Source organism: Aspergillus tanneri (assembly GCF_003426965.1).
Source record: "Aspergillus tanneri strain NIH1004 chromosome Unknown AapTan_9_pilon_pilon_pilon, whole genome shotgun sequence".
In the NCBI taxonomy this organism is placed as follows: domain Eukaryota; kingdom Fungi; phylum Ascomycota; class Eurotiomycetes; order Eurotiales; family Aspergillaceae; genus Aspergillus; species Aspergillus tanneri.
The window spans coordinates 244861-269975 of record NW_022984636.1 but is presented as its reverse complement, the minus strand read 5'-3'; the positions used below and the strand labels follow the sequence as shown (position 1 = coordinate 269975).

At 43.4% G+C, this 25115-nt stretch overlaps 5 protein-coding genes across 5 annotated transcripts; 2 read left to right on the top strand and 3 right to left on the bottom strand.

Annotated features, from left to right (window-relative positions):
- Window positions 1-4236: 4236 nt before the first annotated feature.
- On the bottom strand, window positions 4237-4928 carry ATNIH1004_011671 (uncharacterized protein; the record flags this gene model as incomplete). Its single annotated transcript, XM_033576233.1, has 2 exons — window positions 4237-4380; window positions 4437-4928. The coding sequence occupies 2 exons, from the start codon at window positions 4926-4928 to the stop codon at window positions 4237-4239; spliced, it is 636 nt and encodes a 211-aa protein (XP_033420897.1).
- A 2711-nt stretch (window positions 4929-7639) lies between these two features.
- Window positions 7640-7945, bottom strand: ATNIH1004_011670 (uncharacterized protein; the record flags this gene model as incomplete). The annotated part of the gene is made up of 1 exon (XM_033576232.1): window positions 7640-7945. The coding sequence occupies one exon, from the start codon at window positions 7943-7945 to the stop codon at window positions 7640-7642; it is 306 nt and encodes a 101-aa protein (XP_033420896.1).
- A 1995-nt stretch (window positions 7946-9940) lies between these two features.
- Window positions 9941-10960, top strand: ATNIH1004_011669 (uncharacterized protein; the record flags this gene model as incomplete). Its single annotated transcript, XM_033576231.1, has 3 exons — window positions 9941-10223; window positions 10297-10755; window positions 10815-10960. 3 exons carry the CDS (start codon window positions 9941-9943, stop codon window positions 10958-10960), a joined length of 888 nt encoding a protein of 295 aa, XP_033420895.1.
- Window positions 10961-15307: 4347 nt separating this feature from the next.
- Window positions 15308-16420, top strand: ATNIH1004_011668 (BTB/POZ domain-containing protein; the record flags this gene model as incomplete). Its single annotated transcript, XM_033576230.1, has 4 exons — window positions 15308-15451; window positions 15503-15617; window positions 15797-16321; window positions 16374-16420. The coding sequence occupies 4 exons, from the start codon at window positions 15308-15310 to the stop codon at window positions 16418-16420; spliced, it is 831 nt and encodes a 276-aa protein (XP_033420894.1).
- Window positions 16421-20996: 4576 nt separating this feature from the next.
- Window positions 20997-21882, bottom strand: ATNIH1004_011667 (uncharacterized protein; the record flags this gene model as incomplete). The annotated part of the gene is made up of 3 exons (XM_033576229.1): window positions 20997-21575; window positions 21642-21770; window positions 21823-21882. 3 exons carry the CDS (start codon window positions 21880-21882, stop codon window positions 20997-20999), a joined length of 768 nt encoding a protein of 255 aa, XP_033420893.1.
- Between the last annotated feature and the right edge of the window lie 3233 nt (window positions 21883-25115).

Sequence of the window (25115 nt, the reverse complement as noted above, 5' to 3'; positions counted from 1 at the left end):
CGAGCTAATTTTCAAAAAAGAGGAAGATGCGACGTCCTTATGCAGAGAAAAGTTCAAGGAACTAAAGGAAGCCAAATATGAGTACATACCGGAAAGCGACAGGGCTGTAGACATGTCTTTTTAGAAAGTCCCTTTCCTGATTTTTGGATAAAAGACTATACTCTGAAATGTGCGAATTTAGATAACCTACAGTTCCATGCCAAACAGCGTTCCAAAATGAATAGATGATTTCATTAGCCCCGAACTCTTTGTTAGGACGTAGGGCCCTAACATACATACCTCTTATGTAAAGAGCTGGGACCCGCTTGACTTCTCGGGCCTATGGTCCCTGTAGTCTCTTGTCGACAGTACCACTGCACTAAAAAGATTCCATGACACCAGCTCAGGCCTGGCACTATCGGTCAGCTAAATACGCGTATGGGCTAGTGTCACTGATCTATGGATTACGATCCGTCGATACAGTATTGAAAAGGAAGGTCTCTAGCTATCTGAATCTATTTAGGAGAACAAATGAACAAAGTCAGACCGAGGGGATGCTAAATGAATAATAAGTACTAATATTAGCCCACTTTCGTCGACACATCCCTATTGTCCCCATTGTCCTTATTGTCTTCCTGGCTCGAATATGTTGGAAGTATGAAGGAGTCTGGGATTCAGAGGGTACGGAGGCACCCGCGAACTATTGCATCTCTGTAAGCAAGAATGAATGGACAAATAATAATATAGGTTTGGATTGGCTACAAAATTAAATATTTATACAGCACCACGTACAGTTGGGGGATATCGTCTATTAATTTTAGACCGGCACAGCAGCTGCACCACTGTAGAGTTTAACAAATTATGTACAGATAGAAGCAAAGCCTCATCAAGTAGAATTAATAGACAGTTAAAGTCACCCATTCACCATTCCCTGGTTGTAGGTAATTTGCGCGGCTTTCTCTTGTTTCTGAGCTGCAGATGGCCTTTGCAATTCATATATGTACTTGCAGGACTCCTTTATATATTAGGTTCAGTATTTCCGTGTCAGGGGCTGAAGTTCTAAACCCGTAGACCCTATGGGATAGGTTATGTACAAAAAGGAATCGTTGAAGAAGGGAATACAGTAAAGGAAGAGGAAAATGAGCAATAAACAAACAACGTGTGGAGTCACGTGACATAGATCGAGGGCCAATGGGCCAAAAGGGCCAAAAGGGTTGGTTGTCGGTAGGGACAATAGGAACAACAGGGATAATAGGGACATCGGCCCGAGAGGTCAAACGGGCTCCAGCCCTTTACATTCACCTAGATAAGTAGCATGCTTGTAGCCTAGTGGTAAAACACTGCCTCTGTTCCCTCTAGAGAGACTGGGTTCGATTCCCAGTAGGCGGCTTTGACGTGACACATGAAGTCCCTGCCCAATCCCATGGAGGACCTCTAGAAACCTTTAACTATTTTATACATATTTTAATATAAACCCAATAAACTAATAACTTCCTACTCTAGTAAACAATATCACAGCTACCTGCCGTAAGGGGATTTTCATACCGGATTTAAATTTAGTCATATTTTCGTGGGAAATCTGGTTATGCTTCTCTATGTACAGCCGATAATAATTATAATTCATACCTCGACCCCTCGCCTAAGGCGATAAGCAGGATACCCCTATCACTACTCTGGGTGACGGCGATACATTAAGAAAGTGATCATCGTCCACATTATCCAGGATATAGACCAAGTCTGTGTGTCTCTCGTCAAGGAACCATTGGTATACTAATTTAAATGTGTTGGCCGTCGGATCCTTCCGGCCGCTATTCTCGCTCGGTCTGCAATTTCCCAAAAACTCTGCTCACTCAAAGCGATCCATGTTACTTGCATAGATCCAGAAGACCCATGTTGTTGGCGAACGGTCTCGCACTCGGTAAGCATATTCGATGGCGAGTTGTGACTTCCTTCCAAGCTGTTACAGTAGCAGTGAACGCGTTATGCACAACCTGCACTTACCCAACACCCCCAAGGCTGACCAGCGCAACTCTAGGCACCAGTGACCTGCATTTCCGATCCATCTGCTTAAGGAGTTCTCCATGATCAACAAATTATGGGTCGGGACGCAACAGGACAGTGGATGGTGGGTTTGGCGGTGTTTCAGGCCGTACTGCGGAAGGAAGCTGTCAGAAGCGTATTTTTGCCCAGTATTGATTATTAATATGGATTCACCGGGCGCGAGAAACTGGGCTGTGACTGATCCGTAGTTGGAACCCGTCTGAAGTCTATAGCTGTTATCGCCGCCGAAATATGACTGAGATGCATAGGCAGTCTTAATAACATATCTGTACTCCTCTACTCACTGGCTTTTCTCTTGCCTGGTGAAAAGGACCTTCTTTGGTTGTTGCTATAGGTATAGGTAGCTTTTTATGTGGCCGAGAGCTTGATGAGTATAACCCACAGCTCCCTGGAAAACAAAATTCAAATCCGCTTGGGTTCAATATTCCATGAATGAGGAAAATTGTAGATCTCCTATACTACACTCTTCCAAGTCACATAACGATGGGGAAGCCCATCGTCATCGATTGAAATGTGTTATAATCATTTGCTCAGGGAAGGAATGGGTGGCAGAAGAACACTGTACCAGCTATACGCTGGTAGCCTACTAGGGAGAATAACAATAATAAATGTATTGACTGCTGACGCAACCAACGCGCTCACCAACGTGCTCTACATATTATAATACTCTTTCTGGTTTCAAATTCTTATCTCTATCTCTTCGAGAATGACTATACATACATGTAATAACCCCGTCTCTTTCCCTTCCGCTCTTTTTGAAGCTCAAGTGGCTGGACAGCGTGCATGTCATTCAATTTTACATAATAAAGCACAAGAGTAGACTAATATAGATAACTCTAGCAGTCTTCTCTAAAGAAACAGCATCAAGGTAGACGAATCAAGTCGCCACCCGTCGCACCGCCTCCCCCTACTTTTTGCAGTAGGGGTCGGCTACATATCTCAACGCAAAAATCTATTTTTTACTACTTTTGAAGCTATTCCCGCCACCACAATCATGGAATCAACATATAAAGGATAATATTATTCAAAAGGCCGTACATGAATACAATATAAAAAAATGTGAGATATTAGTTAACTAAGTTAACTAGTTAAGTAGTAATGTTGATTATTCAGCACCTTTCTCAGTCAAATCTTCTTGAATCTTGATGATACAACCTCATCAGATCGCGTATATTTCCTATATGAGTTAGCTTACATTCCCGTTTGTTTACCCCGCCCTTATAAAGGCGAGATGTTTTGGTAGTTTAGTTGAATCAGAGACCTAATTCAATGAAGGATCGATACTTGCGAATACATGTAATTTTATGGTCGACACATATGTACTATATGGCGTTTCTCCCGTAAATAATTTGGCAAGTATACAGCCTATGCTCCAAGCATGGACAGAGAAACTCCAACCTAGATTCAGAAATATTTCTGGGTGTTGTAAATCGAGGCTCGACCGAGTAATCTATAGAGCTTCATGGAAGGAACAAATTCCGTATGGAATCAGATTGATTGGAAATCAATCTAATACTCATCTTGTATATAAACCCTCAAGTTTACGATGAGAATAGAACAATCAATCTTCCTCTGAATCACAACAGGTTATAGCCCGGAGCAAAATACCTCTCGGCTAATGTCTCTAGTTGCTCAGAGTCTTTCAATATTACGCACCTCTATCTGTACACATCACGCGACAAATATTTCGTGTATGTGCAGTGTATGGTTTGAGGTACATGTCATCATGCGGATTCCCCACACTTCATGCGTCGCAATCTTAATATGTCTGGCAGTCCTCAGATATGTTTACCATGTACAAATATTGGTACTCACGGAATTGAAGTAAAGTGGTCCCCTTCCTGTTTTCGAGCCTATTATTTCCCTTCTCTGACCGGTAATTTTCATTGAAACAGGTTTAGTTCTAAAAGTACTTATAAAGTAGATGATCTTTATGGGTATCAAATGTTTTTCTGCTGCGGAAATATAAACATCATAGCTTTTGTGTACTGTACTATACATGTAGGTATGTGGCCTGCTTCTATTCTGCTTATATTTCAAACACCCACCCCACATCAAGCATAAACCCGGAAGGAAGAAAACGCCTGGCAAGACAATGGAAAAAGAAGAAACCGCAGCAGCTGAAAAAGGGTATTGATCCAAGTAATCAGATAAGCAAATCATGAAAATAATAGTTGTCAAATATTCAGGTGGGTACTAGTATCCCCCAGGTCCAAAACCGTAGTATGGGGCCCCCGTCCCGCTATGAGGAAGCTGTGAGCCATTAACAAATGTGTTCGTAATCGATGCCAGATATGCTTTGGATCCCAGACGTTCCTTCAGTCCTTTTACTATCAGGCCCTATTATGTTTCAGCAAGCCCATCCTCGTTACATAACAATCGGGCACTACACTTACAGTGATGATTTTGTCGCACATGGAACTCGCCTGAGACTTGAGCAGATACCAAACAGACTCTGCTTCGGGATCTAGATTCATTCCGACTGAGAGATATTGTGCAGTTGTAGGTGGAACTTCCCAGGGTGTTTCCGGCTGTCCAACGGATGGTGGTTGCAACCGTTCATCCGGCCTATTTTGTTGGGAATTGGAGGAATTGAAATGAGAGTAAGGCTGGTGCGAATGATTTTTTGCACCGAATAGACTAGAGCCAGCAGATCCTGCGAGACCCAATGCTTGGACTCCCCCATCCCGCGACCTGATGCTTGAACCAGGACCGCAGTCCACAACTTGCCCATTCGTTGAAGGATATAGTACTTCCTCGGAATCTCGAGGGCTGTCAGCGTTGTCGCGAGCTCGTGTTGTTGTGGGCTCCTCCACTGGAGTGGAAACCTCCGCCTGTCCCTGGCCGGCTGTTGCCGTCACTAATCTCGGATCGAAGCCGTTCTCCATTGGCGATTACTTTGAATAGAGAACCGAGAACCTTGCCGAGATATCCAGATCGGATATCTTCATATCGCCTAGCTATATATGCTTATGCCCCTCATCCCCTTAGCCGGTTCTTGTTTAAAGACCCGCCTATAGACAGGGGTTCGGTGCCGACTACTGCATGAATATTTTTAGTAGTGGGATGGAGACTTTTCTTAAAATATATCTAAAAACCGGGGCTATCTCCACTAGGACATACTAAAGTCTAGATAGCTAAGTTAACCGGTAAATGGGATGCGCTGGAATAGTCCAATAATGCGCGGTATATATTAAGGATACGACCAGCTAAGGTGGAGATGTTTAGTTCCGTGCCTAAGGGAAAGGGCCATTGGCACAAGGGCATACTGTATAGCTCATATTGACTTGCCAATCAGCAACGCATGTATGACTATTGTGCCTAGTTGTAGGGGTGGAGGAAAGGGAGGCATCCTTACGGATTTGATGGAGATATTTCGTTCCGACAATCACATCTAACGCGAAGGTGTAAAGTAGAGACCAGGCCATTTATTTTGGCTTGTACTGAGGCATTTTCTGTCGATATCTACTTTGTATACTAATGTAAATGGCCACGATCGACAGAACTTATCTTAGAGTATTAGGGAAGGCATATATGAACCTCATGTTGAAAGCCTTGTATTTAGTTCCTCATTTATATGCTGTTGGGGAACGAGCCGGATATTTTCCACGATACATAGCAACCAGACATAATTAGTCCGATAAAATGAAGACTCATTTAACCATCCTTATATAGCCATGTATATTTAATATGGTCGTCAATGCAGTCTATCGCCAAACTCCATGGCGCCTCAAAGATCGACAGTATTTTGCTTTCAGCTTCAAGACATCCTTGCATGCAGAGCATTGTTTGAGGCTCCTGGTTCTGGGCAAGACGGGCAACGTGGTGGTTACATCATTTAGTCTCAATCAGAATGGAGGCATATACCGAAATAGCATATCTTAAGTTTTTATTTTTAGCCAACAGCTCTGTAAAGCCGGTGTTCTATATTTAGCGTATTATGTGCTTCACAAGGGAGTCCGATTAATAGACTCTATAAATGGCCGTCCCAGATGTAAATTTTATCTACAGGTCTTACAAAATGGGCCGTAAGAAAATACTAATCAAGCGAATCCCATCCAAACGAGACCGAGACAGTACCTTCAGAAAGCGATATCCCGGATTGACGAAGAAGGCATATGAACTAGGGGTCCTTTGTGATCAAGATATATTCCTCTTCGTGCGCAACCGCACAACGGGAAGGGTTCGCATGTATGCCTCTACAGACGAGCGTTTTATCCCAGAGTATAGTAAAATTAGCCGAGGAGATAGGCAGGGACCATCCGATATGAAATTATACTACCAAAACATACGGCCGAATTCGCACGATTGGCAGCCCACCCCTCTCAAAGTAGCACTACAGCTCGCAGTTCCAAAATTACTCGACGATAGTAGCCGGTGTTATCAAATTTTCAACAGCCTTTCGGGGACAAGATAAGCAGCCAACGCTCATGTTGGATATGCGCAAAATGTGCAGAAATTTAGTACTTTTGCAGAATATATATGGCGGTATATTCCGAGACAAACCCTCATAGGATGTGTGATATTTCTGTTAAAATGTGTTACGAAAACACTATAATCCGTTCGACTTGGCGGTGCGGAGTATCTGACGATCGATTCAACCCCTGAATCCTTTAGATAGTTGAACATCTCAATGAGAATATAGGGAACCGCTTAGTAGGCTCAGTTGGTTGAGATACTGCGGTTCCTGGTGTTTCCACTGAATGACATCTACTTCCTAATTAGGCTAGTTGGCTGTTGGCCTGTAGCTGATAGAATAGCTCCCTGCGCACTTCTTCCCCTGAAGCTCACAACAGCTTGACTTGCTGAAATCGTTTTAATCCCATGAATCTTCGAGGAATGTGAATCGCTCCTTGTTAGTCCTCCAGTAATATTCATCACTAGGAGATGTATGAACTCCCATATAGATCAGGGTTGCAAGAAAGATCTTAATCTTTAAAGCTGTAGTTTCATGCCATTCTCGCCCCGATTGGTCCACACGCATTCTTAGCCTTTGCGTATATGTTGGTAATATCCACTCCAGACGGTAATTGAACTTTAGGAGAGGAAGGTTCAGCCATTTTAAGAGGTCTCAAAGTGATGATCAGATACGATCAGAAGATGATTCATTCTTGTGTCTCCTCTCCATGATATGATCTACTCTACCCGACTACATACAGAGGTGTTAGCTGCATGGGCTAACCCGAAAGGGGAAGCGGTGGACGACACATCTTGATAATGCGACATCTTATGAAGCATTTGTGTAAGATTTGGCTTTGTTTCTTCCTTTTTAGAAACAGGAGAAAGAGGAGGAGAAGTAGAGACACTAGATAGGGTTACAGAGAAGCTATAGAATAGAGGCTCTTCGGCCTCTTCAAGAGGCAAACCCCATAAATCCGTGGTATATGGGGATGCGTGGATATGCGTGGCTGGGCGCGTTCTAGTTAATGTAGAATAATGGTGCGTGAGAATTGGGGGGTTCGGAGAACCTCATAACTGAGTATACTGACCTCGCTTTATCTGTATCAGTGGCGGTTCCGACTTCCGCCGGTGGGTGGTCGGCAGCGTAAAGGAATTTTCAGCGTAAAAGAAGAAAATGAAGCAATTCGCATTATTACCACTAAACACCTGTAGAATCAATAAAATAAAGTTGATCGCCCGACTCCTCTGCCAATACTGCATTTGAATCTGTGGTTTTATTTTCTATATAGGGCGCTGGCGGGGGGTGACCGTACGCCTTCAAATACGCCTTCTTCGCCGCTTTCTTATTCTTTTCATCATCTTTGGCCTTCCTGTCCGCGATAGACCGATTCGCATCCTTTACACGTACTATGCCACTATCCCCGAGGCGTTGAACCTCTCGCTTAGTCTTTTTGCGCCTTCGGGATGCTTGCGCGCCCTCAATTCGCTCGAGAGTTGAATTCATGACGGCAAGCTGTTCGGATTGAAGTTTTTGCTGATGAAATAAGCGCGCTCAACGCGAGGACTGATCGGTGTATCGCTATTTAGGAGTTTAAATAGCTTCTTCTGATTCTTTTCAACTTGCTGAGCGCTTTTTGGAGGCGTATTCTGCGATACGTGCGAAGATCGGGTGCAGAGATCTCTGGCAGCGGTGGTAAAGCATTTTGAATAGCTTCAATAATTAAAGATCCATCTGTATGGAAGATACCGCGTTCTTTAAAGGAGTTGCGAATAAGGTGTGGATTAAAGGTCTTCTCACGTACGGCAACAATATCGCGTAGAAAATTCGCTATATCTCCCGGAACTCCACACCACTGCGCGATGAGGATATTCGCACTGCGAAAATGCGTTTTATATGTGAGAAAGGGCTTTCCATCAAGCGGTTGGCAGAGATGAGTTGTATGAGGCGGGAAGCAAAAGGGGAGGATCTTATAAGTCTCGCAAAGTTGAAGAAATTCAACCGTTTTATGAGCTGTATGGCTGTCGAAGATAAGTACGCGTTTTTCTCCTCTTTTTGTACGATCTTTGGTCTCCTCGTGAAATTTTTGAAGCCATTCAAGTATGATTTCATTGTTTATATAGCCTTTATCGGTAACTGCAGTATAGTAATTGGGAATCACTTTATTATACTAGGCCTCTATAAATTTCTTTCCTTTGAAGATAAAAAGCGGGGTCATAATCCAGCCATCTGCAGTAATATTTTTTGCATGCTCGGCTTTAGGAAGATCAGGAACTCTCCCCTTTGTACCAAGCACTTTTTGAGGCTTTCCACCGCCTGGTTGAAAGCCGCATTCATTAAAATTATACACGAGGCGAGCGGAGATATCTTTAAGCAAGTTAGCAAGCTGATTATACCAGAACCGAAGCTGTCCGACATCCTCTGCATCCAAGCGCTTCTTCTCCGTCCTTTGAATCACAGGGCCCAATTTAAGGTCAGGAGGAAGCCTTTTAGCGAAGCGATACGCCCACGATCGGCTGATGCTCTGTGTAGGATCAACGCGCTGTACGGTAAGGTTTGCCCATTCTAAAAGCAATGAGATAGTTTGGTACATTTCGAGCCGTTCGAGGCTTTCTTTGATTATGGATGCGGCCGTGTAGTGTGCGACAAGGAACCCCGAATTCTCGCGCGATCTTTGTGATATTGGTTTTTTTTTTTTTTTTTTTTTTTTTTTTTTTTTCGAGATGAGCGGCTTCAACGGCTTCATTTACGCGCATATCTGAAATTTCGGACGATTTAGGCATCTTTTTTGGTTTGTATAGCTTCAAAAACGTAGGAAGTTGATTTTCTTCCTTTAAGCTGAAAATTCCTTTACGCTGCCGACCACCACTGATAACGCCGAATTTGGTGCTGGTTATCTGGAGTTTGCTCACTGTCATGTAGCAAATTTCACGCAATGAAGGATGAAAAATAAAGTCAAGCCGCTCCGCTAGCGTTCCTGAGGGCTGAGGCGGCTATGCTCTGGAGAGATCTTATATTTATCAATTTACTTATCCAAACAGATCTTCTGGCTCCCAGGAATAGTTGAAATGAGTTATCGAATTTATGGTTTTGAAAATTCCCCATGTCTAATTTACTGTACTGTAGGGCATGTCTACGGGCAAAATATAGTTTGTCCGCATCCAAAAATAGTTCACTGGTGCAGGAAACCCCCTTGGCTATTGGGCCTGTGGCAGGTATAAAGGCCGCCCTGCTCTTTTTTCTCTCAACATTTCGGTCCATTTTCGACTACCCCTATTTGATTTCTCTTGGCGATGTTTCCCGACGATGTGCCACAAGAGAGCTATTTGAAACCTTTCATTTTACGGCAGACACCCAACTCCGTAGGAGTATGGCCTTTCTTTTCGATCTACGTGGGCTCTAACCCCAAGCCTTTCAGTATGAGCTTGGACACGGGCAGTTCTATAACGTGCAAAAGACTACTGGGTCATTAGGACTGATCTTGACGCTAATTAATATTAGATGGCTTTATTCTTCGCTATACCCAGATTGATTCGTCACGGTCGCAATACATACGACCCGACAGCCAATGTTCTATCCAGTAGCCTAAACACTGGCGTCAATTATGGAGATGGCCTCGTCGTTGGTTTTGACAGAGTGTATCTTGACAAGTTGAAACTAGGCGACACTACCCAAGGAGACCAGATGGTATTTAGAGCCTCATCTATTGTGGGTCAAAGTGGTATAGCCCGGAGCATTCTTATGGAAGGTATATTTGCATTGAAGCCTCGCTATGATGCAGATTGTAAGTGCGTACTTCTTTAGAAATGCCTTTCATTTTCAATGTGCTGAAAGGGTGGCTAATGAAGGACATATAGCAAACTGTCATACCGTTTGGGCGAAACTAGCAACCGATCTGCCCGAGCCTGTTTTCGTGGCCAATTTGAGGTTCAACGACAGAGGCAAATACGTTTTCGGCAAAATCCCTTACGAAAAAAAGGACGTAAAGTTTTGGGAAGATGATATTGAGAAAGATTTTTGGAGACTTCCAGTTACATCATATTCAATCGGCGGAATCGAGAACGGCAGAGAAGAAGCAGCAAAAAAGACAGATTTCAAGGCCATAGTCGACACTGGTGCCAGCTCCCTTCATCTTCCATCTGACATTGTACAGAATTACTATGCCAAAGTACCAGGTCATATTCAACAAAGTGGACAGCATCTTGTTCCATCCGGCCAGGTGCTTCCGGATCTCGTCCTCTACATTGGTGAAGAATCTTATCCAGTTAGAATTCCAGGGAAATTCCTCCAACCTCAAAGACCTGTCAACGAGCTTTGTGAGTTAACTGTATCTAAGCCCCTAAATGAGACAAATACTAATACCCCCTTCCATAAGTCTGTCTGGGTAGGCTCGAGGAGAGTACGAATCCTCACGGCCATATCTTAGGTCACCAATTCTTTTTTGCTCAAAATGTCATTTTCAAAGGTATTGATGTCCTTTCTGTGGGCCTGGTGAAGAAAGGCGCCGAGGAATGTTATTAAAGGGCTCTGTGCTATTTGAAAAATACAGCAGGTACGGTAGCTCTAGCAGGTGAATTCATCTTCCGTAATTTTTCTTGGACACATACATGACAAGAATACGTTTCATGAAGAGGCTCGAAGTAAATTGAGTTGGGACTGTAGGGGCATTATTCTACAGAGACTCACACCCATTATGTATGTATACTATTTATACAGGGTCTCCATATCAGTTATGTAGATCTCGTCGCCCGAGTAGGTGGAGCCCGTAAGTTGACAATGCAAAGTCCATTTTCGAAACCATGCAGAGATGACAGTATGCTAGCGTGGGCTATTCTTTATTCGTTCTACCTAATTCAAATGACTATACTATCGCAAGAAGTAACTTCTGCCTGTTCCTTAACCAAAGGCTGATGTCGTGTATGAACCGCCGAGCAGCACCTACTTTCAGGGTATGCTTGACGAAGAAACCTGGGTCCCTATCTTCATAAGTTTGCGAAAGATTGAGGCAATTATCGAGAGTCACACCCCAGACGGTCACTTAGACCATGCCATGGGAGTGGTAGAGGGTAGTAGCAGCTCATCGAACTTTCCAAGTCTGGTATTTGCTTTATTTGCATTGCTTTGGAAAATTCCAGTTTCCTCGGATCGCTAATACAATCACGAGACATAACGTCGTATTTGATTAGAGTAAGGTCAAAGTATTAGTACTGACACAGGAGTATTGATGGCTATTCGTAATAGGCAAAGTGTGGTTTTGGCATGGGGGCTGGAAAGACCCATATCTGGAAGTACTGTATCTTCCAAAAATATTACTATTGCTTACTTTGTATCTCGTATTCTGTGTACTTGGTGCATATAGTACAGTACATATTTACAGGGCCTTCAGATGTATTGTGAGGGAATTCATAGGAAAAGCTAAACTTAAAAACTTGAGTCACCAACAAGGCATTCACCTCAACTAACGAGCGAAGGCCAACATGACCGAAGAAGAGCTCTATATGGCGCCGGGACATTGGAGCTTCTTCTAGAACAAATTAAGCAGAGAATGTTATGCAATTCTGCCTGCTTTTCTGAACCCGCACTTACAGTGTCACCTCACATGGCTGCGGAAACCGTAAACTACTCAGTATTATGATGGCCATCCCCAAAATATCAGTGTAACCCAGCCCCACCTATGGTGGAGATCCCGGTCCCAGTCTGTTAATAAACGCTGTAGTAATGGTTCGTGGAAATGATGGGTAAAATGTTCAACGAGTTCAGCTACCTTTTTTCCTGGCTTAAATTGCAGTATTAGCCGATTCCAGCTACACAAATCAACACTCATGAAACCACTAATATGTCAATTGAACCTGCGATCAACAGCACTATGTTAAATTAAATCTTCTAAACGCCATGTGCGCCAACGCCAAAGCAGGTATTTGCTAAATTATCTCATAAATAGGGATTGCTTTCTTCACATTCTCGACCCAGCGCCGAATGTCTTCTACGAAACGTCGAGCAATACCTATCTTTATGCCCTTTCCGATAAAGAATTCCGGATCTTGATCCTTGTAGACCTGCTCAAGATCAAGACCATTGTCGATCAACATGTCACAAATCTCTCAAAATGCAGCCTTGAGAGTGTCATCAGTGACATTTGACACCTGCCATTCAGCATATTCCTTGAACGCTTCATCCCTAGGTCCAGGGATCTCAAGCGGGCCTGGAGATTGCATGGACTAGACCAAAAAGCACTAGGGGCCAAAACAAGATCTTCCTCCGTGTCCTTTGACACCTCTTGATTGCTGACTGTAACACACCACTCTACAAGGTAGTGTATACAGGTCGGCGGGTCCTTGTCGTATACTCTTCCTTCTTCCCATTCAGACAACTGGAGCAGCCTAGGAATATCTGACCATGACTGATCTTCTAGCACAACAGACGGGGAGGGACTGTAGTTGAACCGTGTCGCATTGGGACTACCGAAATATCCAGGTGTTGGATCGTACTATGAGTAGTTTTCCCATGTTGCAGGATCTTCGGGCTGGCAGATGAAATCGTCATGATACAGTACGCCTTATGCGTTACTATCACTTAATGTTTATGGAAATCAGAACAAACACACTATGTACAGGGACCATCTCTACTCAGTCAGAAATTACTACAGTATTACTGTGGTTCCTTTCAATAAAGACTTTATAATTTTCCCATCCTCCCAACAACCCCGCAAAAGCTTACAACACATATACTGTACGTATAACCAACAAAGGCTCAATCTATACGTTAGTCACTCGCCCGGAGGAAGAAATTACCTTAGACGAAGTTTTGTGCCTTGCCCTAAACAATTCGCCAAGTACGTCGGAGAATAGCATCCAAACGAACCAAATGAAGAGGGCACACGGGACACCAAAAACACATGGATATGACACTAGCATATGCGCCAAAGAAATGAGGACCCCTAAATTCCTACGGGTGATGGTATTTAAACCTATGGGTATTAGGGGTAGAATTGTTAAATCGGAACCTCTAAAATTATAGCACGGATCCGGTGGATTAAAAATAAATGATTCAAATATAGTCAACGATAATATTCCAGGCCATAATCCCAGAAATGGTTTGTCACCCCACTGTACTAAATATGGAGTTCTTGTGCACACAGTCTTGTGGGAAATGGATATATAGAATAGGGGACAAGCTATTCTAGTTCATAAATATTGGAGTAGCACAAAACTTGCCCCCAAATGGCCGGATTGACAGCCTGGACTTTGCGAAGGAAAAGGCCATTAGCCTGCAAACACCTGCGTAGACTTTCCTCTCATAGAAATACGAATCTTGGGCGGCGGGGCTACCTAAGGCGACGAAGACCACATCGCTTTTCCTTAGATACAACAGCACCATCAAGGCGAGCCGCGCGCACGGAACAGGCAGTCACGTTGGTCGGCCTGAGGAGCTCCTTACCGATACTCGATGGGGATTCCCTCGAATTTCTGGTACAATACTCTCGCAGTGGCTCTAGAAATAGAAAAATTCAACTATTGGGCAATGCACACGTCCGTAAGTAGCTTCAAGTGGGTTCTTACTTGAGAATATGCTAGTAACATATACAAGGACACGTTCTGTTCATGGCTGCCAGTCGCATAACCCGCACTCTGACGGCGTACCCAATTGCTATACTTGCAAGCGCGCCAATCCACTCTACGGCAGCAAAGTTTATGAGAATAGTGGGGAACCCACCTCCCTGGGCAGCGGGTACTATTCGAACTCTGCTTCAGCGTGCCCAAGAAGCTGTTGTTTCCAGATATCTCTAAATATGGAACTACAGGCTATATACAGAACTCACTATTAGTGTAGGCATAAATTGAAGGCACGAACATTCTAGGAAGTGGTATTTTCAGAGAAAGTTTTGCAGAAAATAGAATGGGGCGGAAATGGCTGGAAAAGCGCGAAGAAGAGGAAAAGAACACTCACTAATTCTATCTAAGGCATATAGTATTTGGATGTTGGGGGTATGTCTGTCTAGTGTATATATAGTAGATAATTGCATGTACGAAGTAAAGGCTTAATTCATTATATAATGGCTTACGTATATACAGTACGGTGTGACATAAAAAAACCCTTGCTACTCTTGTATGCTACCCTTGTCAGCCTTCAAGGATGCCTCTTCAAATGTAAAAAACCTTCATGCACCCATTTCATTGTTGTCTGTGGTTCGGATAGCCCACCAGTGCTATATTTAGAAATACTATACTTAGGTACTGCTGGCTTAGCAACCTGAGCTACTTTGGCGAGTATGCACTTCGTCGAATATATTCCACCTGAACCACCAAACTAATTCTTTGGAAATCGTAGGAGTGCTAACACCAGGACCATGCTGGGAGAGACAAAAATTATAATCACTTACCGTGGGCGGATTGTGAGAGAAACCGTCATCAAGCATGAACATGCCTCTGCTACTTCAAAATACAACAAGACAAATGAGAAATCCGAACTTTTCCAATTTTGTTCCTCGCACGATCCATGCGAGATATGATTATATGATACATCTGAAAAGCAAAATGCCTAAAATCATCAGCATAAGTCGACGTTCAGGATTTGTCTACATAGAGGACTTTAGCATCATTCCGTGCCTTTTCGCAAAATGTCTGACGTATAACTATGCTCTAGAGGGAGAAAATTTTCTCAAAAAGGCGAGACATCATTGAAATTAATCTAGTCATAGCCACTTCCGTAAGGGAGTATGTTTTGAGGCTATAATAAAAGTTATGTCATGTAAAACTCACACGCCATTTGACCGTCGTAAGCCATGTACCATAAATATAATGGAATCACTTAGTATGGTAGTAGTCAGTCGAGAACGCTCAAGGAGCGTGTAGAAGGTAGCTTTTAAAGATGTTCAAGCTATCGAAAATCTTATCGAGTGGCAGGTATAGCGATCTGACATTAACCTGTGATGGGCAAAAATTCAACGTTCATAAAGCTATCGTGTGCTCTCAGTCACCAGTCCTTGCTGCAGCTTGCAATGGGAATTTCCAAGTGGGTGCTCCCATAGGTGGTCTCGAGAGGTGTATGCTAATTCCACTCTAGGAAAGCATCACAAACACTATTCATGTAAAGTTTAAGTCTGAGACAGTGAACCAAATGGTCGAGTTTTTATACAATCAAGACTATACAGCAGATAAAAGCCATGCTACCACCCACGGTCAGTCTACCAGCACAGCAAGTATCTCCTATGCTCATATCACGTCCAATTTGATGGTACTTGGATAGAAAGAATAAGAGAAATAAACCAGGATAGGGGGACAGGGGCAAAATAAGACATAATTTTCGGGCTTAAGGATCAATTCTCAGAGCATTTCCAGAGCTGACGCCAAAATACAGCCGCAAATGTGCTTCTACAACATGTGCGTGTTAACGCCATTGCCGATTACTACAGAATCACTCCGCTATGCCATCTAGCCACTTTGAAGCTCCGTGCGGCCTTTCAGTCCAAATGGTCGACAGAAACGTTTTCCGCCGTGGTGCAAGAGGCAGTCGGTATTACCGGGGACTTATCTCTCCAAGATATGCTGGCATCGACAGCAGCTGGTCATATCGAAGAGCTCTTGTCTTCAGAGACGTTTATTAATCTGGAGACTTTGCATGGTCTTCCGATCAGTATTCTCCAAGCAGTCCTTGCAAGCCATCAGGGCCGACTAGAGACTCTTGGCAATGAGATACGGGAGTTGTCTTTGGAGATAGGTGCTAAAGAGCATCTAATTAAAACCCTTCGGGCTCGACAAGACTCTGAAACTGCAAGAGCCAATCGAGTGATCCAAAATATAAATCACTGCATTTCCACTTTGAACCGAACGCAATTTTGTGAGCGCTGCCATGGTGATGTTGGCTGCTATATTACACGCACGGGTAGGATTGACGAGCCTACATACGCCCTTCGCTGTTCCAACTGCCGATACAGGTACAGGGAGTGATAAGGCCCTCAATATCTGGATTGTTAAAGAATAGATATGGTTAGGGAATATAATGGTTATAATTAAGTTGTTGTAAACTGGAGTGAATCTCTATATAGAGTCTAGAATGCCATTCTGCGCCTTGACCCCCATATTTCTGTAGGCTTGTGTTACCATGCGGCATATTCTAGGAGCTAGAAGTCACAGATAAATAATGTCTTTAGGGAGCTGTTTTTAGGTTGCCTTCAGAAGATTCATCTTCCCGTGCTGATATGAATACAAGAAAAAAAAACTATACTTTTCTCCCGTTTTGGTAATTAGAAAGAGGAAAGTGTCGTCATCTAGCTAGGCTCAAAAATCTGTTTCATATGAATAAGTTTTCACCAATGAATATATAATCCGTGTCGTACCCTGCTACATAAGAGGAAACACAGGCGGGTCCCAGTCTTTCATACCTATTTTGCAAATAGACTTCTAAAATATGTACAAATCGCAGGCTTGTTCTATTCATGAAAGGAAGCCATTCCAGAGAGGGGATAGGAATAAACCCCTTCCACCAATCCCCTCTGAATCACACCTGACATTCGGCACGGCTGCCTTCCCTATATGCACCACCGAAGTACCGATATACAGTCCACCATCTACTCGAAACAAAGCAGGCAATCAGACTCTGGAAACTGCTTATACCGACATAAAAAGGCATTCTAGCACACCTTGGCTGTCATGGTTGAACTGGCCTGCAAGGAGCACCGCCCCGAAGGAGACAGAGTTACGTACATTTTGCGACAAGTCCTCTTGACACGCCTATACAGGTGTCAGCGTGCTTCAGGAGAATGATTTTGAAGGCATTCAACTTTGTTGATTCATGTTAGTGTCTGGTGCTCTTTTGTGGAGTATGCTTTTCTGGAGTGCAAGATGGCTGCGGGCGCTGCATATGCTAAGCTTTTGGGGCACATAGTGTGACTTTCTTGTTTACGCCATGATTAGGTACCAACAGTACTCTATACAGTATGTTATATTCGGAGACTATAAAGCCGAAGATTAGGTCGCCATAGGTAAAAATTCTCCTATTTGATAGTAACGGCTGCTGTCGGGTAAATAACATATATATATCAAGCAAAAAGGATAAGTCATATTCATACTGACGATAGTATTTTAACTTGATAGTATCGTGGCGTGAAATAAATCAATTAACCGAGATACCATGTAGAGGCTTGGGAAGATGATGAAGATTTTGGACGTAGATATTAAATGTCTAGCAAGATATCAAATTTGGGAGACCTGAAGGGGCAGACCACGCTCAGCATGCTGTATCAATAGTCCATTATTTTAATGTTTAAGACTGGATAATTTTCGCCCATTTGCCCCCTCACAGGGAGTTATTCCTTGCAGTCAATTATAAAAAGTATATTAATTTGCTTGGCACAGGCAGTTTTCAATGAGAATTAAACAGTAATCCAAGCTCCACAGCCATTTTTATTCTTTCATTCTTGAAATAGCACTCATTTTAGACTCATGGGGTGGGAGCGGTGAGCGCCTGATTAGTTACCCATACCTCATGCTCATCGTATTTTTGCCCTGCCCCCGCCCTCCCTTTGTTACAGCGCGCGTGATCCAATATTCCTAAAGGAGTAACGTCGGCATGGTCACATCCTAAAACAGCTTAGATTTGACTATGAAAACTAGATAAGCAGATTCCTGGATCAGGTCCAAAATTTACCAAATTCTATCCTTTCTCCCGCGCTATCCACTGCACTTATGAATTTTGTGATCCAATATACTGTATAGATGCGCTGAGACTTCTTTTACTAGCGGATAAAATATGGTACTGCTACAGTGATGTTGTGGCGTTGGTTTGAGTCGCGATATACTTAATGGCTCAGACCAATTGAAAAGTTATCACATTCTGGACGTACCTAACAGACCCTAACAGACTAACATTAACCTATCTTGCTAGATTATTAAAACAAAAAAAATTGTGCATGTATGTAGACAACATACGCCACTTCCTATACTTGACTCGCTTCACAGTGTCCAGTATAAGCCTCGCAAGATTAATATCATCATCCCATGAAGTTCCAACGATAATAATTAGCCAGGGTTTAGCTTTTTTAACAGCCTTATGATTATAAAAATCCTCTTTATTTGCTTCGGAAAGAAAAATGTGGGTTAACTCTCTCCACTCGCGGCTTTGAATAGTGTCGTCTGTTTTGGACCACCGCTCCCGAGTAACAGGCATCTCCTCTGTGCAAGTGCCTGGTTTATAATCATTTGGTGTTGGTACCCCCATGGCGTATACCTGAATTTTTTCAGATTGCTTCAGCTCCTCAAATAGCTCCCCGGGCTTATCCTTGGAAGGGATTAAAAATGAAATAAACGGTCGTTGACGATACTCAAAGTATTCCCCGTTAGAATTTACTCCTTTGGTATGTTCATATGGTTGAAGACCATCAATTAAAAGTCCTCTATTATGAAGCTCTAACAAATCAGGAATAAGGTTTTTTATTTCCTCCTCAAATGGTCCAACACGGTATGGCGTGGAGGAAATAGCTCCTTGAAGGAATTGTTTGTTTAGTTTAAGTAGCTTATCAAAATTGTCGGCTTTCTCCCATTTTCTGTCATTTTTGTCTAGTTCTGCCTTTTTCAGCTTCTTGTCCGGGGTTAGCATTGTTGAAGAATTGATTGAATCTTGTCTGTTGTAGTTGGACAGATATCCTTTTAAATATCCGTTATATGCTAGTAACTAAAAATATCTAGTAAAACAAAATCTATTAGTTCAAACCAATAAACAGGACTCTCTTGGAGATATAAATAGACAGCTGCTGGGGTATATACGTGAATTAATATAGCTTCTAAATTGAAAAGCTGCCAGGTAAATATGTAGCGCTGCTAAAATTATGCACCCCCGTCAACCTACTACAGTATATCCGCTCGCGGATTTGTTACTTTGAGTTTAGATCCATAAAAGGCTGTCAAACCTCAGATAATGAATACTGTACATACTCAATTGACATATCCAGAAGTGGGAGACTATTATCAGTATTATCTACAGCCTTAGAGGTCTTACTTCGGCACCGCTTCCGTCATACCTGCTTAGTTTGAGCTACAGGCTGCGTGGTACAGTAGATACAGTACCTCTTTTTCTACCTTATTATCAGATTCCAGTCCACATACAGTAATATTTCAGGAGCTCGATATTCCAATAGCATTATATAACTGCCGTGAGGTCCTGACCCGGTCCTAGCCTCACCAAGGTTAGAAAGTAATATTGCTTCCCTGGGACGCATGAGTCGTGAGAGATAGATAGTCTGCCTGGATAAAAACTTCTTGCAGGGTACTGAGGATGCGCATTCCTTGTAGTTGTGGAACTCAGGGGAAGTGATGCGCAGGGAGCTATTCTATCAGCTACAGGCCAACTATGTAGAGCTTGGAAGCCAATTCAAATTCGAGTGTACCAAACGCTGTTACTACTAAAAGTAAAGGTCGGGTACCACGATGCTTCCCCTCTTGTAAAGAAAAGTTAACGATATTATGATCAAATACTGCCCGAACCCAGCCGCTGCACTTGAGGAATTCTCCGCGTTCAGAGCCAAGGATGGTCCCTTCTTTAAAACACGTGTTGGGAACACATAAATCACCCGGAACTATCCTGGAAGATACAGGTGAGCATATAAGCATATTAACCGGGATAAGGGTTTTGCTAATAATTTACTAGCGATCTGGCTCTTTGACTGTTAAACACGACAGCCAATTCAGTAGCCTGTGAACAGGCTTCCTCGGTACAGGATTTCCAGATTACTAAACCAGGAATCGAGTCTCTGTTGAGCATGGGGATAAGTTAATCGTTATCCACATTAATAGCCGGGCGTTAGCGAAACTTGCACACAACCAACCAAGTATAGAGGAGGTCTAAATGCAGGAAATCCACGCAGAAAATAACCTAATGGAGACCTGGAGCCGTGGCAGGTCAGTTCTGGAGTCGAGAGATCACTAAAATTGAGGATACTGACCTCGAAGTGCAGTTGCGTAAAGGGAATGTACCAGGAAGTTGTGAGCCCCGAGCCCACAACTTCTAATATTGTGAAACTAAGTCATATTGGATAGTTCTGCTAGTAGAAAATGAGAAATTTTTATTTCCAAGGAGTGTGGCCTTGAACGCTTGCCGTACCCTCCACCCAAAATCAAGTGCATGCCGGTACAGGAAACGGGACGTGACTTTAAAGTTACCACCCGAAAGGCGGTGGGGCACTGGAAGGCACGGATAAAGAGGATGGGAACCCCTTCCCAAAGGCTTGGCACGGGATAGGAGTCAAATTTAATTCCGCCTTGGATTATGGGACAGGACTTGAACCTTTCCGGGATCCCGAATCCCTCCCTACGGTCAGCCAAGTTATGTGATCTAAAATAAGACCAAAATCTAGCTACGGCCCCGAAAATCTGACTGCAGGGAATATTGTATAGCAGCGTGATTGGTTGACCGGTAAGGAAGATAGGCCCCTATTGTCAAAAGACAGGTTCAATTACATAACTATACACTGTTCATCATTATCCAAAGCAGGCAACAAAATAAGAATATATAGTAGAAATGTAACATCCCAGATTTATCTTCCAACCCCTCCGCTACACCATAGCTACTTGGATACTTGTTCTCGTTCAAGTTGGTACGCTGGCGGGAGCTGGCTTTCGAACAGCAATGCAAGTTGGCTGGCGTGACTCCCCCAGTGCGAACCCGCGTCCACAACAGCAAGTCGCAAAAGGTCTTTAAACTCCTTGCTTTGTGCTTCGGACTGAAACTCCCATGGCCGGGCTACCCTCCAAATGGCCATGACACAAGCTTGTGCGTCCTCCGGGCTTGCATGCAGCCAGTGCCGAGCAGCGCATAAAAAGTCCTGGAATGCATGCCTGGGCCCATGGGCTTCCAGCCGACGGGAGAGCTCGTCGTGATACCAGACGGTTGGTGGGCTACTTCGGAGTCCGCGGGTGGCAACGGCCATCATATTCTGATGAGCTCGCTCTTCCCGAAGCTCGTCCAGAAAATCTGACGAGCGGTACCGGTCGCCGCCATATCCATCCTGATCAACACCTAGCTCACAGGCAACCTTGAGCAGGGAGCGTCGCAGCGAAGCAAAAGGCCTCTGTTCCGAGCTGTAGACTGACGACACTGCGGCTGTGCCCACCTCGTGCCAATGCTGTTGCAGGTCGGTCTGGAACTGGTAGAGAGCTCTGTTAGCGAGGGCGGGAATGCTTAGTCTCACACTGAACCTGTACATATCTACATCGAAGGCGACACGGTCAAGGGGCGTTGTGTGTGATTGATAGGTGTAGCGCTGCGACGTGAGAAATTCCCAGAAACACAGCACCACCGTAGATTTCTCGGGTAGCACTAGAGGTTGGATTCCACTTTTCTTTGCCGGGTTAGGGCATTATTCGCGTTGTCCAGTCAAAAGGTTGACTTACCACTTTGGCCGCGAGGAAGCTTGAACAGTTGCATAGTTGGTCTCGACCGAAGAAGAGCATTTCGGGCCGGCCTTTGCTCTGAAAAGTAACCTTTACAACATCCTTTCGAGTACTAGGAGACACCATACAGGAGATACCGCATACCTTAAAGCGAGGTGTCGTATTAGGCTAGCAGTTGAGTTATCACCTTACAGTTTGGCCAAGGTGCTTTAATATAAGGCGAATTCTATTTTCGCTTCTGCTGCCAGGAATAGACCTCGATAGCCGGATATCGGTACCTTATTTCATTTCTCTTCCTCTCATTTCTTTTACTGTGCAGCCGCACTTGAAATATCCTTCTATGCTTTGTACATAAAAGGCTTTAAACTAGAACTGTACTCCTCCAAACGGAAATTTATCTAATCAAGTTGTATTTTGACAGTACCAAAACTACATCCCACCTAAGCATATTGTCACTTCTACAAATGGCCACACTCTCAACTCTATCCATCCCATAATGGCAAGGCATCCAGAATCTTCGCAGCATAAGACGATCGTCCATATGTTAGCGGAAAGCTGACTACATCACAAATTGCTGAAGTTGCCAATTACAGGCTTGGCATGTCAAGGGTTGAACCCAGTGTATTGCTCAGGCATGGCCTTCACTCCTATATAGGGCGCTAGATGCGACTGATCGAAGATCAGTGTCGTCTTGTACGGTTGTACCTTTTTATATGGTCAAGTGGTTTTATCATCTCTACTAGCGCAGAGACAACCAAACCATCAAATGCAATGGTTAATCCGTCCACTATCGATTTGATTACAGTAATTTTGTGTAAGATTTGTATTTTAGCCTTACCTGCTGTAGAAAGGAATATTTATCGCCAACTTCCTCTGGGGAAATCGTCAATTCCTAGGGATATTAGGCACTTATCCAGGTATCTTTTATATGATATGCAATCACTAATGCCCAAATCTGTAGCCTCAATATCAGCAGTCTCATTAATTAAAATCTCGTGCGCCCTTTTATAAGCCAGTTGGTATATCCCTAATCTGGGGTTAGGTGACACTTGTAAGGTGTCGGTCAGCTGAATACGCGTATGAGCTAGTGTCACCGATCGTATAAGAATATGGGTCTGGATTGAAAAGGATAAGGTCTGTTGAGGTCTCTAAGGTCTCTGACTATCTGAATCCAGGCTGGTTTTCCATACAGGTATTGCTAAGCCTGTCAATCCATACTTTAGTATGGATTAGTATGGAATGGATGGAATACTTGTCCATACTTTTACATACCCCATTGACTTTATCGTACTATTATTCAACCCTATTTAACTCAGCCAGTTTTGAAGATCTTCTTGTAAAATTTAATTAACATTTAAATCTTATAGTTATCTACGAACTGCTAAATTATTATCACATTTGGACTAAATTTGGAAACATGAGGTTCAAAAACCAAAATTTCAGTAACAGACATGTAATGCCAAGAACTATTAACGATTGCTTGTATTATCGTAACCAGCCTACAAAGTAATGCCAAGCATTGCGGTCGGGTATGGAATAGGTATTAGTATGGACCGTCCATAATAATCCATACCGAGTATGGATGGAAACAGGTATTAGTGTATGGAAAACCAGCCTGTCTGAATCTATCTGGGAGAATTGAATATAATGTGAAAAAAACAAAGGAATAAAGTCGGACCGAGCGATGCTGAATAATGGGTAATATTGGCCCACTTTGGTTGACATAAGGTATTGTTCCGATAAGCAGGAATTAGTTAGGTCGGATTTACTTTTTTACACTCTGCCCTAAATTCGGAACCTGACACAATAGTCCAGATCCGGACATCACGTGAAATATATGTACCCAATAACTCTCATAGAGGGGTTTGGCAGAACATCCTTCTGAATACAATCACTTCAGACCCCCCAATAAATCGAAAAAACCTCCAAGAGGCTTAGATGAAATGATAGCTTCATGAGCAGAGGCTCCGTCCACCCCAGCATGCTTGTTTTTCAAACGTTCAGACTGGTTCTGCAGTTATTCATGTACTACTCGTCTACTCTGCAGCAAATAAAATAAGCTGGCGGGTTCTGTACTATGTATTGATTCTCAAATTCGCTCTTTGATTACTTTAAATCGCAAGGATATATATTTCCGATTATGTTAATGTAAACTCCACACAATTTCCTGATAACTTTTCAGCAACAACAAAAGCAAATCTAGAACTTGAGAATAAGTTAGAGCAAAGCGCCCCCAGCCCTGCCGCTCTGATATTTTTCCATGTGGTCGATCGATGGCTCTTCCTCGGTCCGGTGTCCTTTCTGCTCCTTCTCTCCTTGAGGACTCTTTGCGCTTCAAATTTTGAGCCTCTCTTTCGCGCACTGCAACGATAGCCTCATACGCCATGACCTTAGTACGACCAACGACAGTCAATTTCGAGGATTGTCGACTAGTTTTCTTGTTGTTTTGTTCAAAAAATGCCGTTTTTCTCAGCAAATGCTTTCTTGACTGCACTGAGCATCTTTTGAAGGCGAAGCCTGGACTGATTATTCAACCCATGCATGTCTTGTTCGATTTTTCTGCGTAATAACACGAGGTCCTTACAAGTAACAATTGAGCTTAGAGACTCTTTAGACTCCGTGAATGTCAATCTATTCGCGTCATTAGTGCCAGTTTCTAAGGCATTAGGGGAACTCTAGATAGTCTGAAGGACCTTATCAAGGTTAAAAGGCAATACCCCCGACTTAGACTAGCCTACTAGGATATTTCTATTACTAAACACTTGGTGGCGTGCCCTGCTATATAGGTAAGTGAAATGTTTCTTACCGACGAAAGACACAGCTTCCATCCAGCAAGATCTTCGGGCTGAGGATTGAATACGTGCTGGATCCATTATTGGTTGATAATGTTGTCCGTGTATCCAGAGCTGGAGCAGGCAAAGTGCCAGCCAGGGTGAGTGGTCCATGAGCTACGGTGTGTGGCGGTTGGCCAGATGATTATCGGGTCGAGATACCTACCGTCGACAGAGATGCATTCGATCGCGGTGATCATGGTATATTTTGCACCCGCTCCGCAAGCTTTTCCAAGCCATCTCTTCCTACGATGACGGCCAGGGAGTTCAGCACACTTAGCAGAACTCCTGTTTCGTCCATGTTATACACACTCATGGGATCGATAGTTGAATCGTGGAGTTCTGGGCCAATGACATGAAACCATTCAACGACTTTATCATAAATATGAAGGCCATATCGTTTCCAACCTAATGCCTTCGTTCTTCTTGCCGTTACTTCCGGGTGAAGTGTCAGGAAGCCTT